This window comes from Leptinotarsa decemlineata, unplaced genomic scaffold (genome assembly GCF_025532065.1).
Source record: "Leptinotarsa decemlineata unplaced genomic scaffold, Ldec_3_MD MMD2_tig00026307_RagTag_RagTag, whole genome shotgun sequence".
Taxonomy (NCBI): domain Eukaryota; kingdom Metazoa; phylum Arthropoda; class Insecta; order Coleoptera; family Chrysomelidae; genus Leptinotarsa; species Leptinotarsa decemlineata.
The window spans coordinates 11,822,694-11,837,407 of NW_027412681.1; the positions used below are offsets into that span (position 1 = coordinate 11,822,694).

Sequence of the window (14,714 nt, forward strand, 5' to 3'; positions counted from 1 at the left end):
TCCATTGAGGGCATTACATTCCACTTTCATTCCATGTAAGTGAAATTTCACCTCTTTCATTATTTACTATATTCTGTAGCAATCCTGTGAATGATATCTGTTTCAGTTTCATAATGAATATTTGAAGTTCTGAATAGGAGAAGTCTTTTTTTTATAATAAAGTAGTTGTACCAAACATATTTTTTCTTTCATGTGATTCAATGTTTATTTGAAAATAGCTGTTTCGGAAGGGCTTTTTCTTCCAGTTTATGCCTGAAAGTTACTTCTTTGCATGATCTACACATCTTTTTTTGGACTCAAATAAGTAAGCTTTTGTTGTTGTGAGCTGAATTTCACAAAACTGATAATTGAAAAATAATTCAATATATCTAGTGTTCGACATTACGAAAATTGAAAAGAAAAATTGTCAGTTCGAATTGTGAACGACCTTCCTGTGAGGTTATACAAAGTAAAAAATTGACAGCTTGAGGATGGGTTATCTGGAATCGAAACGTTTGATCAAGAGGCATTGTTGAAATTTGGCAAGTACAATTCTGTCTTGTACATCAATCATGTCCTCCTAATCATTCCACTATACCATAATGGAGAATCTCTGACCTTTTGTAACAGAAATCGGACTTCTACAAAAGAAATCAATTACTCAGCCAGTCACTTGATTACGTAGAGCTAGTAAATCGGACTGTTTTTGCACACATTCTATTACATTATTAGTGTTTTGTTTTCTTGAATGAAACCAATAAGCGTTTCAATGCGTAAATGCTTCCTTACTATATTTACCAAAATTTTTAGTGTTTCAGTAATGAAATGTTGATAGTATTTATTCACCTGTACATAATACAACAGCATCTAATTCTTCTTCTGAACCGTCCTTGAATATCACACTATTATTTCGAAATTCCTCAATTTCTGGTTTGATTTTCAAATTCTCAGAAAGCTTTTTCAGTACTGATTCCTGCTTACTTCTGTGAGATAAAATTGCCTGAAAACAAACAGAAATCAACAAACTTCAGGCAAAAATTGAATTGGTGAGTCTACTTTATCAGCTACTGCGGCTATACGCTTGCCAATATCTACTCCGGATGGTCCGGAACCAATGATCAAAACCTTCTTGTGTATAAACGGATCAGTATTTCTGTAGATGTGACTATGAATTACTGAGCCCTGGAATGTATCGAGACCTTTCAATTTTGGGATGGAAGGAACTGAAAAGGTTCCTACACATACTACTACTGCGTCAAATTCTCTATATAGTTCTTCTTGACTTTTTAGGTTTCTTATTTTTATGTTCCATTTTTCATAAGGAAGAGGGACAATTCGTTCTACGTTATGATAAAACTGAAAAAAAAAGGAAATCTTGATGAATAAACTGCTGTGAAGCTCTGACTCAGATTTTTATGGTCATATTGGTCATATTTTTGCCAGGCATTTTGAAAATATTCTTTCCATAAAGTATCGATATCAAACCTTTAAAACGTTCAGGAAGTTGTGGAAATAGGAACTCAATTTCAGCTGAAAGTAATCAAAAACATGAAAGATTGGTATCAGAAGATTGGAGGTAGGAGTGACTACAGTTATGTGAAAGATTAGAAGCGACTTGGTGAAAAATGTGAATTTTTTGAAATGTAATCATGATTTCTGCGAATTTGAACTTAGTAGGTCTGTGTACGCGCAACATTTTTTTTCATTTTCTGCATCAAGCGAATTATCTCGCCCGATTTAAACCTCTGCCTTGTGCCTCATCACAATGTGGATTGGATATTCTTATGCCGCACCTGGTTGGAATATTCAGAGCCTCTCTAGCTCTGGGGAATATTCCCAGAAGTGAAGAGAAGTACGAGTAGTATTTATACCCAAACTAGGAAGTCTCACATCGTTCTTTTTAAAAACTATGGAGAGGCTATGTGAGCGGTACATAAGAGATGAAGTACTAGTTCACAGCCCACTTCGACCAAATCATACGCCGGGAAAGTCTACTGATTCGGCCATTCACCATGTGGTTGGCAGAATCGAAAGATCATTGGACAACAAAGAATCTACCCTGGGTATATTCATAGATATCGAGGGAGCGTTTGATAAAACAACCTTTCCAACAATTGAACAGCAACTACACTCCAGGATTGTACCTCTGGTAGCAGGAAAATGGATACTCAAGATGCTCTCTAGTATAGCAATAAGACATCACAGTGAGAGGACTGGTCATGAGGGGATGTCCACAGGGAGGGGTCTTATCACCACTTCTCTGGAACATAGTTCTGGATAACGTATTCCAAAAACACTTTATTGTGAGATTTTCACTAAATTGTTTTACAAAAACGCAACACGTGTTTCGCCATACAATGGCTTCATCTGGCGTGTTGAAAGACACGCCAGATGAAGCCATTGTATGGCGAAACACGTGTTGCGTTTTTGTAAAACAATTTAGTGAAAATCTCACAATAAAGTGTTTTTGGAATACGTTAGTTATGGATTTTCATCAAGTATCGGCCGATTCCATAATATATAGTTCTGGATACCCTAATTAACCACCTCAACAATAATGGATTCTACACAATTGCATATGCAGATGACATGGTTATCTTGCAGACCGGCAAATCTGTGAACACACTGTGAGATAGAGCGCAGGATAGGCTCAAATTAATAGAAACATGGTGTAAAGAACACTCACTGTCGATCAATCCCAAGAAGACTGAGATGTTCCTTTTCACCAGGAAAAGAAGTTTATTGGGCTTGAAACCTCTCGAAATCTTCAAAAGCGAACTGAACTTCTCTAAAGAGGTGAAATACTTTGGTACTATCCTTGATAGGAAGCTAACATGGAACTCTCACCTACTGAGTAGAGTAAAAAGAGCATATGCGGCTTATGAGCAATGTCGGAGGAAAATGGAAAGCGCATGGGGTCTTTCACCGGGGTGACCAACCGGGGCCATTGCATGGAGCCATTGCATGGAGACCGAAAGCTCTACAAGCAACGGCCGTCCAAAAATTATATCAAATACAGCTATTGGCTTGTTCAAACATCACAGGAGCCATGAGAACAACACCATTCGCGGCAATGGAATTAATTACTGGTCTGACCCCTCTGGACCTGTACCTTAAGGAGGTTGCATTAATGGCCATGTTACAATTGCGCACTGCAGTTGTAAATTTTGAAGTTGGGATGGGTCAATTGAGGATAAGCTTATGGCGATAAGCGCTTACTGCGCAACCTCTGCTGCAGGCAACCAGTGATACAATTGAACCCAGGTTTGTATTTGATAAACCCTACAAAATACAAATCGAACAGAACACAAATGCAATCTCCGTATATACAGACAGCTCAAAAACCAAAGAAGGATCAGAATGTGGAGTGTGGGAATGGGAAAAATACCAGCGTGGTTCAAACAGAACAGGCTGGTGTCTCAGTTGCCACAAAAGAAATAACCAGGAAATTAATTTCTGGCAAAAACAACAATTTGCGCTGATAGCAGAAAAGCCTTAGTAGCCTTGAGCAGACAACGTGTTACCTTAGGGCTAGTACTAGAGTGCCACCAAGATTTAGCTAAAACTTCGGTAGATAATAACATCAACCTGAGGTGGGTTAAAGGGCACGACAGGAGTAAAGGTAATCGCATTGCCGACTCCTAAGCCAAGGAAGCGGCTGGACTAAGAATTTTAGGATCCAGTGGTACCTACGGCCTGATGACTTCGACAATTGCGGAACTAGCCAAACGTCATACCCATGCTCAATTCCTAAAGAAATGGAATAGAATCAAAGGATGCAATCTTGTCAGGATCACCTTGGGCGACCCTGGGGAACTTGCGCCGAAGAACTATTTGGCGATGACCAGGAAAAATCTACGCTTAACAGTAGGATATCTAACTGGCCACTGTCAACTAAGAAAACACCTCCATAAAATAGGGCTTATGGAAGATGAAGATGAAACTATCAGCCATATCCTATGCGAGTGTTCGGAGTTATCGTCAATAAGAGAGTGTGTTCGGTGACTCCTGACCTATACCTGCTGATATAAAGATGTCTGCCAGTGACCTGTCCACCTTCCTGGAAAGGACAAGATGGACGATGACCTAGGAGGACAACTCCTCGGGAGGATATACAATGGGTCACATGTGGCCTAAGTGCTGTGGGCCTATACTCACCCTCCCTACTCTACAGATACAGATACAGAGATGTGCCTCATCACAATCGTCATTTCAAAATACACACACTTCATTCATGAATTACGATTTTGAATGTCACGTATTTTCTATAATGTTATCCAATTTGGTACTGAAGAGCCTTAGGGCAAGTGTCTTAAGGCGAATCATCGGTGTATACCAGTAAGGGTGACAGTGTTCCATGTGAGTACAATTTATTACCATTCATTCAAAGTAGAACTCATGTGAATGATATCTGATTCTTATTCCACAATAAATGTTTGAAATACAAACTGAGTAGAGAAAAGTATCTTCTGTATAATTCAGTGTTCATATAGAAGTATTTGTTTCGAAAGAATTATTTTCTTTCGTGTAATTCAATGTTTATATGAAAGTAGCTGTTTCAGGAGGACTTTCTTTCAGTTTGTGTCTGAAAGTTACTTCTTTGCATGATCTACACATTCATGTATAGAGTTTCAAATTGATTACTTCCTTCCTTTCTTTGAAAGATTCTCTCATTCCTTTTTTTGTATCAGATGGAGTAGTAGAAAGCCAAAAACTTTCTTTCTCAAAATAATTACTATATTGCTCTCTATGTTGAAACAAGTGTTGATACAACAGCATGGATATTGTTAAAATACCACATTGATGAGTCGAAGCTGAAGGATTTGCCAAATAAATCGAAACCTTCTCGTTTGTTGCATTTCTTTGATGTGGTATAAAATGTACCTAACTTGTGAAAAGGGGATTTGATCTATTCTCTGCTCCTAAATAGATCTGCAAAACTTTTTGGAAATTATCGAAATGAAGATGTTGGTAGATGATAAAATTGTAAATAATCTTAGTATTTCAGCCTCATTGAAACAGCTGAAGCGATTGGAAAGAAAAGACAAGGCAGATGCTGAAGAGAAATCTCGGGTAACATTTCATATCGCCATTCTGGACACCTCAATAAACTGTATGGATGAGCGATTTGAATAAATACAAAAAATGAATTCGAAAAAAAAAGTTCACCATCATGTTCTTGAACAATGTCTTCTAAGAATTCTCTTGATTTTTTATTTATGCTACCATATGATAACATTTTCATATTGTGAAAGGGGAGATTTGGCTTTCAACCTCCCCATCTTTATGAAAAAAATGGGAGTTTCCCAAAATGTCTGTATAAGGATGAATAAATAGAAAACCAAACCATTTTTCACAAAAAATTATATTTTTAAAACATATACCCCTTTCAATTTTCATACTAATATATAAAATATCCAAATTTCCATTTATTTCTATATGAATGAAGCTTTCACAAACTGATTCAAAATTTTTCGTGTAAAAACTGAGGAAATAGTGCATTAAATGAGAGTCAGACGTAAATGTACTTGTGTACCTCCGACATCTCATATTTACCTAGTTTTCAACTTACCTTGATGAATGGCAGTAAATTGAAGGCTTCAGCGTAGTCCGATATATACTTAAATACATCTTCATGTGATATAAAGGAGTGATCAGGTTCTTTGTATGGGAAACCTGCGAATTCCATCAGTTCTTTGGGTAAATTTGTCCTGCAAAAATATTTTATTTGGTTACAGCAAAAATCTGTTCTCGGGATAAACACGTGTTTTATTGAAATATCTGATGAAATCGATAGTTGAAATTGAGGATGTTAACCTAAAGTTTCCAATAATAGGTAGATAGGTCTAAAGTGAGTTGGTCTATTCGATCCTCCACCGCAACCCATAAGGGTTTATTGTAGTTCACACCTACTTACACTCGGCCAAATAAACCCAGCTTCTTAACGAAGCCGATTAGTTTGTATGGTGAGTGGTCTTTCAGGTCAGTTGGTGAGAGAATGTATCTGCCGAACTCAAAGAACCTGATTCGGTCCCCAGCGGGGCAGGCACAAAGTATATGCTCTGCTGTTCCATCATTTTCCAGTCAGAGGCGACACACACTGTCTTCCGACAGTCCAAGTCTCTACATGTGATGATTCAAATGACAGTGACCTGTAAGAAGGCCTGTTAGACATCATATTTCATCCCAACTGTAGTGCAACAACTGTTTGGAATCAAGCTTAGCAGGGTGAATAAACGCCTTGGAGTGAGCCAATCCTGGAAGATTCTGCCAGAAGTCCATAAATCTTCTTGCCATCCAGGTGTTCAATCTTTGTTTGACAAAGCCCAAAGCGATGCCAATGACAGGTTCTGGTCCAAAGAAGCCGCTTGCAGCACTCTCCTTTGCAAGAGAGTCAGCAGTTTCATTGCCTTCCAGGCCAGTATGGCCAGGAATCCAGATCAGAGACAATCTGTTAAGTCTTCCTATCGAGGAGAGTTGTTTTTGGCAGTTTGCTACCAATTTAGACGTTGCTCGGTAGGAGCCAAGAGCTTCCGACGTCGCTTGACTGTCCGAGAATATTTTTTGACTTGCGTAAATTTCCCCTTGAAATACAATCGCATAAGTTCCTCGGCAGGTAGATAACTCTGTCCTGGATTTGCAACTGGAAACACCTGCACTAGAACCGGAAGGTGTTTTTGATCCATCTGTGAACCAACAACTATCTGCTCTCAATATTTTCTTCTCCCGGAGGTTCCAGTGCTCTCTACTCAGAAATAGTACTTTATAAGGCAGTTCGTAGTTGACAGTTGGAGGCATGAAGTCAGAGGTCATTTCCAGAATTCTGTGACTTCCAATGTCAACCAACAGTCAGTTGCACTCAGCATTGAATTCATTTGTGCAATTGGCAATGTGCACAAGTTTGTATGTAGTCCATCTGGCCTCCAGAAAAATGTGGAGAGGAGGTATATCTAGAAGGATCTACATGGCCGCTGATGGTATGGTACTGATGGCATCACTGATAGCCAGGCAAGCCAGTCTCTGTAAGCCAGAGAGCTTCGCTTGGGCCGTTTTCTTTGAAGCCTTCGGCCACTAAGCAATTGCACCATTAGTGATCATTTGTCTGACAATCATCACATAAATCCAATGGATTTGTTTGGGACCTAAACCCCAAGTTTCACCACAAATCCTTCGACATGTCCATAGAGACAGCCTGGCTTTGTGTAAAACTTTTTTCAAATGAGCGTTCCAGGTGAGTCTCTTATCAAGGACAATGCCAAAATATTTCACCTCCGTTCCAAATGGAATGACCACACCATTGTGGGAAAGTGGCGTTAGATCGTCCAATCTTCTTCTCTTGATGAAGGAGATTAATACAGTTTTGCTGGGGTTGACAGACATCTGCTCCCTCAGGCACCAACTGTGAACACCGTCCAACGCGCTTTGGAGGATATTACAAGCTACCCTTCCCGACGTGGACCTTGTCAGGATGACAAGATCATCTGCAGAAGCTTGCAGATCAACTCTTCTTCTTCTGTCGAGGACATCAAGCAGACTATCCACCAGGAGCGACCACAGATGGGGAGATAGTACCCCACCTTGAGGGCAGCCCCTGGTGTAAATGAGTAGTAAATTGATGGATGTAGTCGTTACTACTTTTTTTCTGTCAAAAAATTCCTATTTCTATGAAAATAATTCCAAAACAATTTTTTACGATGAATTCAATGATGTTAATAACTTATTTTTTCGAATGAGATATCAATATTTATTAATGAAAGAACATTTTTTTGATGAGACACCCTGTCATCTTTGAAATGCAGAACTTTGAACGCATACTTTGAAACGAACATTTTGATTAAGTAAGCTTTGGACGATGCGGCGATGAAACAGAATGCAAATTTTTACTGGTAGCTGTAAAATTTTTATTTAAGCAGAAAAGTCGCTTTTCAATTTGTGGTTTTTGTTCAATTTTCAAACACATTCGCAATGAAGTGCATAAAAATGGGATATGATTGTCTGTTTTATACAAATCAGGATAAATGTAGAAGAAGCAATTTGTATCACGAGAGGTGTCCAGAGAGAAGATAACCTTTTAGAGACATTTTCGCAAGATGCGACATAACCTAATTGATGGTAGTCAAGAATCTGGATTCATTTTCCAACAAGTATGCCAACTATAACCCTTCAATTTCAAAGAGACATTCTGAAGGCATTATTCTGTATTTCATCAAGTTATAGACAAATTATCTGTGAAGTTCATTAAAATTAATAAATAAATAACAAGATAATTATTTTGAATCATTGTGTCATTCAACCTCAAAAAATCATGAGATTCCCAAATACTGTTACGAAAACAACATTGATATTACTTGTTTGTTTCAATAATAGTAAATTTCCTCAATAACTTTTTTGATAGGTCACGCCAATTAAAGTATTCTGTGTCACGAAAACGAAACCGCCCCGCTTATCGAAACATATAAGTATAGTAAGTATAGTTAGGCAAAGTAACCATTGAAATACTTTTAGCAACATTCTCAACACAAGGGAAGTTAGTTTATAGGAAGGACAACTTTTGACCTAAAAACTACTGCATTCTTATCGATGGTGCCTCCCTGAAAATAACTTATCTACTGCTCCCTTGATTTCGTTAACCAATTCATTCGATCAGAAGAAATACAGCATTGAAGTGTCATAGAAACTTTTTGTGTCAGGTATATAGCAAAAAACTATGTGACGTATATGCATCCAACCGCGTGAAGTGAGTCGGGTGGCTTAGGTGCCAGCTCTGCAGTCTCATGTCAAGGAACAAATTTTAACAATGAAATTCATATGTTGAGAAATAGGAAGTTATTCATCCACGTACTCTGTTCATATATTAGAACATTGTGTCTTTATTGACTGTATTTTTTAACAGAGGTTCTTGTCAAAATTTCTTGTTATTAAGGTAATAAAATTGATTCAATTTGAGAATTGATATTTTGTTCTCATATTATAGTGATGCATTCAGCTGAGAATATTTCAGGAATTGATATTTATGAATACCAATTAACCTTAAATCTTTCTCAGATAATAGGTTGTCTATTTGGTATTGCTAAATAACAAAGTTTTTGTTGAAAAATGGAAAAGTATCGACATTTTAAGGTTTTGTGCTATAATTCTCGTTTTCAAATTGAGTTCAATCATTCCCACTTTCGGAAAGGGAGTACCACATCAACAAATATTGAGAAACGAATATTGAGAAACGAAATTATCTTGGCATGGCGATCACCAAGTGATCGAAACATGTGCCGAGGTGTTAAACTAAAACTAAGTTTAAGTTTAATCTTCCTCTTGAAGATGATCACTTGGTGATCGAAACACGTGCCGAGGTGGTAAAATAACGGTTTGGTGTTCTTCTATCGTTAAAAAAATGCAATGTTTTACCCTTGCACAGCCATAGGAATGTTATGCCACTTTTTATCGTTTTCATGTGATCCCTCTTCTTAATGTGTTCCAACCATGTAACAGAATTCTGTTTACTTTGTTCACTAACGGCAAATCTAGTTAGGTTCAATAGCGAAAAATACTTTGATCATTGCTTTCTTTTGGTCAAAGATCCATGAAAAAGACACATTCTGATTATTATTTGGAAATCTCTAAACAGATCGACTCTCTTGTATAGAGACTACAAAGTCCACTACTTTCTCATTGTCAAAAATAGTAGCATCTTGTAATGAATGTAGATTGCTTGTAGAGCTACAAAGGAACAGAGGCAGCCTCACATTGCTATGTTCTATGCCAATATGAGGCACCAGGCACGAGGGTGTCATGAAAAAGATTGGAGAACGGGAATGCAATGAACTCATGCTGCAGCATTTTCGGTGGACTTTGAAGACATGGGTGGATCAGACGTTGATACAAAAATAGCAAAAATGAACGTTAAACCCTTTCTCCTGTCGAGTATAGCATTCAAGATCGGTTACAGAATGCTACATGGGCTGAAAAGTCTTGGGCCTAATACATGGATGGCGCTAGTCTAATAAGGGCTCCGCCTCATTAGAAACAACAATGAAACGTTGGTTTGCTGACTTCAAACGTTGTCGTAGAGCCACCGATGATGCAGAACGCAGTGGACGTCCAAATGAGGCAGTAACGCCAGAAAACACAAAATCGTTTTGAATCATCGAAAAGTAAAATTGTCTGAATCAGCTGACATTGTAGAGATAGTAGAAGAACGTGTTGGTTTTATATTGCGTGAGCATTTTACTATGAGAAAGCTCTGTTCAAAGTGGGTGTCGCACGAGCTTACTGTTGACTAAACACAAGAACGTCTTGATGATTCTAAGCAGTGTTTAGCCATGTTTAAACATAAAAAATCGAAATTTCACGTCGATATGTGACAATGGATGAAACATGGATCCAAACCGAATCAAAACGATCGTCATCTGAGTGGAGAACAGCTAATGAACCTCGCCCGAAAGACCAACAATCGTCTGGAAAGGTTATGACCTCGCTATTTGGGATGTGCTTGGTGTAATATTCATCAACCATCCTGAGAAGGAAAATACCATCAACAGAGAATATCATATAGCGTTATTGAAGCATTTGAAACGATTCTTTTTGAAGAAAAACAAAGTGCTGCTTTATCAAGACAATGGCACAGTGTCACAAATCAATGAAAACGATGGTGAGATTACATGAAATGGGCTTCGAATCGCTACAGATATTTACCAGATTTGGCTCCCAGCGACTAATGTCTGTTCGTAGACCTCGAAAAAATGCTCATCGCTAAGGAATTTCGCTCTAATGAAGATATTATCGCTAAAATTGAGGCTTCTGTATCTGTAGAGTAGGGAGGGTGAGTGTAAGCCCACGCACTTAGGCCACATGTGACCCATTGTACATCCTCCCAAGGAGTTGTCCTCCTAGGTCGTCGTCCATCCTGTCCTTTCCAGGAAGGTGGACAGGTCGCTGGGAGACATCTCCTTTATATCGGCAGGTGTAGGCCAAGACTCGCCGAACACACACTCTCTTATTGATGATAACTCCGGGCACTCACACAGGACATGCCTGACAGTCTCATCTTCCTGTTCACACATCCTGCATAGAGGTGTGTCCACTAGCCCCATATTATGTAGGTGTTTCCTTAGCTGACAGTGGCCAGTCAGAAATCCTACTGTAAGGCGTAGATTTTTCCTGGTCATCGCCAGATATTTCTTCGGCGCCAGCTTCCCAGGGTCGCCCAAGGTGATCCTGGCAAGATTACATCCTTTGATTTCATCCCATCTCTTTAAAGATTGAGCATGGGTGTAACATTTGACTAGTTCCGCAATTGTCGAAGTCATCAGGCCGTGGGTGCCACTTGGTCCTAAAATTCTTAGTCCAGCCGCTTCCTTGGCTAAAGAGTCGGCAATGCGATTACCTTTACTCCTTTCGTGCCCTTTAATCCACCTCAGGATAATGTTATTATCTACCGAGGCTTTGGCTAAATCTTGGTGGCACTCTAGTGCTAGCCCTGAAGTAACACGGTGTCTGTTCAAGGCTAATAGTGCTTGTCTGCTATCAGTGCAGATTGTTATGTTTTTGCCCGAAATTCTTTTCTTGGTTATTTCTTTTGTGGCGATTGTGATACCAGCCAGTTCTGTTTGTACCACGCTGGTATTTCTTCCCATTCCCCATTTGATCCTTAGGCTTAGTGATCTGGAGTACACTCCACATCCTGAACCTTCTTTGGTTTTTGAGCCATCTGTATAAATCCGTATTGCATTTGTAGCATCTGACTCTGTGTTCTGCTTAATTTGTATTTTGTAGGGTTTATTAAACACAAACCTGGGTTCAATTGCATCACTTGTTGCCTGCAGCAGAGGTTGCGCAGTAAGCGCTTCCCGCCACAGGCCCAGCCTCAATTGACCCATTCCTACTTCTAGGTTTACACCAGCCGTGTGCAATCGTAACATGGCCATTAACGCAACCTCCTTAACGAACAGATCCAGAGGGGTCAGACCCGTGATTACTTCCATTGCCGCGGTTGAGGCTTATTTTGAGGCAAAATATAAATCGTTGTACAAAAGTGGTATTGAAATGTTAGAGCGACTCTTGATGTACATTACGTTAACGGATGAAGCCCATTTTGAACAAATAAAAACGGTTTTTTTTTTCTTAGGCCTGGGACTTTTCAGCCTATGTGGAAACTATGCAACCGGTCTATAGAAGAGCCACAAGTGTACCTACTCAACACTTTTATAATGAATCAGCAATAATAAAAGGTATGAAAAAGGGGATAGGGATAATCATTACGTAAGATACTTCAAATGGAAAAGAGTACTTCTTTAGGGGAGATAAATTTTTGGGTAAGACAAGTTTTGGCTCTCAACTTCAGCATATTTATACAAAGAATGTGGGAAACTTCCAAAGGAAGGAGGGAAGCAATCGACTTCAGAATAAACTCTCCACAAAGATTTGTAGATTATACATAGAAGTTACTGTCAGGCATGAACTGGAAGAAAAAGCCCTCTCCAAACAACTACTTTCATATATTTATTGAACTACACGAAAGATAAAATACTTTCGAAACTACTACTTTTATAAAAACATTATTCAAAAACACTTTTTTTCTACGAATGCCATACAATTTGCCACTTCTCTCATCGCTTTCGTACGTTCAAAACGTGTCCGCCATTACAGTGACAAATAAGTTCTCACTGTTATCACGATAACCCAAGTCATGAATTGTTACGTGGCAGATTGATATGATACGTTCTCCATGTTGATAACGTTACGCCGACGATTCGCGTGGAATATTCAAGTAGCCCATTGTCGGCGTTTCCATAACAACAAAACCGAAGCACTACATAATTATTGCTGTCAACTTACCCAACGAAAATAGTTTTATTGTTGATTGTTATAGTATAAACAGTTCAGATTTATTATATATTGAATATAATGGAATACGAAGATTTAGAGTTGGAAAATACACCTCCAGGAATTGTTCAGAAAGCAATATAGAAATACATGAAATCGCTTATAGAAACTTTATGGACTGGAAAATGAAAGCAAGGTAAATTCTTGTTCGGAAAATACCTTGTTAGTTTATTTTGAAGGGTTGTCAAGAAGATTGAAATCATCAACATTATGGTTTCAGTACTCGATGCTGAGGAGTACCTCAATTATTAAAAACTGTGTTGATATATCAAAATACGTAAAACTACGTCCATTTGTAAAACGTATATCTGGAAAATATGCTCCAAAACAGTCAAAAACATTCTGAAAAAATGGAACAATTTTTTAAAGATGCACCTGATGAAAAGTATTTGCTTATAAAGGTATGAATTGAACATTTTCAAATTGTTGCTTCAGCTATTGCTTACAGGGGCATGCCGTTGTGATGAACTTCGAATATTAAAAATTGATGACATGGAAGATCTTAATTCGGCCCTTTTAATGGAATTATCCGATACTAAAACCAAGGTTCCTAGAAATTTCACAGTCACAGGGGAATTCTACCAAATTTATAAAGAAATATGTGAAGCTTCGACCATGCGCAAGTGAAACACGTTTTTTTTAAATTATAAAAATATCAAATGTACGAAACAGCCTGTGGGGATGAATAAATTTAGCACCATGGTGAAAGTAATAGCGAAATTTTTACAATTACCGAACTCTGAATTATATACTGGCCACTATTTCCGAAGGTCATCTGCGACTATTTTAGTTAATGCAGAGGCAGATCTTTTAACTTTAAAGCGCCATGGGGGTTGGAAATCCAGCAATGTTGCTGAATCTTATATCGACAACTCCATAGCTAACAAAATGAAAATTTCAAAAAGTATAGTAGAATCCATTCAGCCTCCAGCGCCATTAGAACCTGAACACAATAATGATGTGGAATCTCAGTACGTTTCCCCATCAACTTCAACTTCGACGGCAGCTAATATTTCAATTACCGAAACATTACGACCTACCAGGAATTACTTTACAAAATTGTCCAAATATAACTGTTAATTACTATTTTAAATAAAATATAAAAATGGGTTAGGGATATACAAGTATTATTATATATGTATTTTAATTTTCAATACTTGAAAACAACGCAACCGTAGAAAAAGTTCAGTGTACAATGCGTGAGAAAATGACATATTTCTAACTTGTACAATATACTATTTCCTATTTAGTTTTTATTTGATGTAAGTAAAATAGTATTTCTTTCTTATACAGCATTCCTGTGAATGATGTTTGGTTCAATACCATAATGAATGTTTTGAAGTAGAATTTCGTGTATAAAATGGTTTATTGGGTTGAAACTTATTTTTTTATGGTACTGAATTTCATTATCGGAAGTATAATTCAACGAATATTTCGTTTACCTTCGTTCATTCAGAGTTTGTTTTTAATGAAAATAATATGAAACCTCTCACCTTAATCCTTCGTACATAGAGGAATGGATTGGCAATCCGAATTCATCTTTGCCTGTTCTTTTCGTATAGTTCCATGTGCCTCCGATTTTACCAGCTTTCTCGAATACCTCACATGAATGTCCACTGGCCAAACAGACTCTCAAAGCATCCAGACCTGCTGGCCCGGCTCCTATTATAGCAATTCTCATTATGTAGAATAAAATAAAAAAAAACACTGGATAAAATTTGGAATTGTGTTGCTAAGGGTTTTTTCGGTTTGAATGAAAGTATTAAGAATTTTTGAATAAATATTGACAGAATAGCTTAAAGAACATTGTTATGCATACTTCTATTCAATGAGTTACAGTGACAGTGTAACGTGCT

General features: G+C 38.0%; 1 protein-coding gene across 1 annotated transcript in view; it reads right to left on the minus strand.

Moving 5' to 3' along the window:
• Positions 1-14,714, minus strand: part of LOC111513812 (uncharacterized) — a 49,396-nt gene extending 34,682 nt beyond the window's left edge. The window contains exons 1-4 of the mRNA XM_074181107.1: positions 14,352-14,714; positions 5,552-5,690; positions 1,036-1,335; positions 826-979 (exon numbers count right to left, since the gene is read on the minus strand). Coding sequence (XP_074037208.1) covers positions 826-979; positions 1,036-1,335; positions 5,552-5,690; positions 14,352-14,539 — 781 coding nt within the window. The 5' untranslated portion in view covers positions 14,540-14,714. The remainder of the gene's footprint in view (positions 1-825; positions 980-1,035; positions 1,336-5,551; positions 5,691-14,351) is intronic.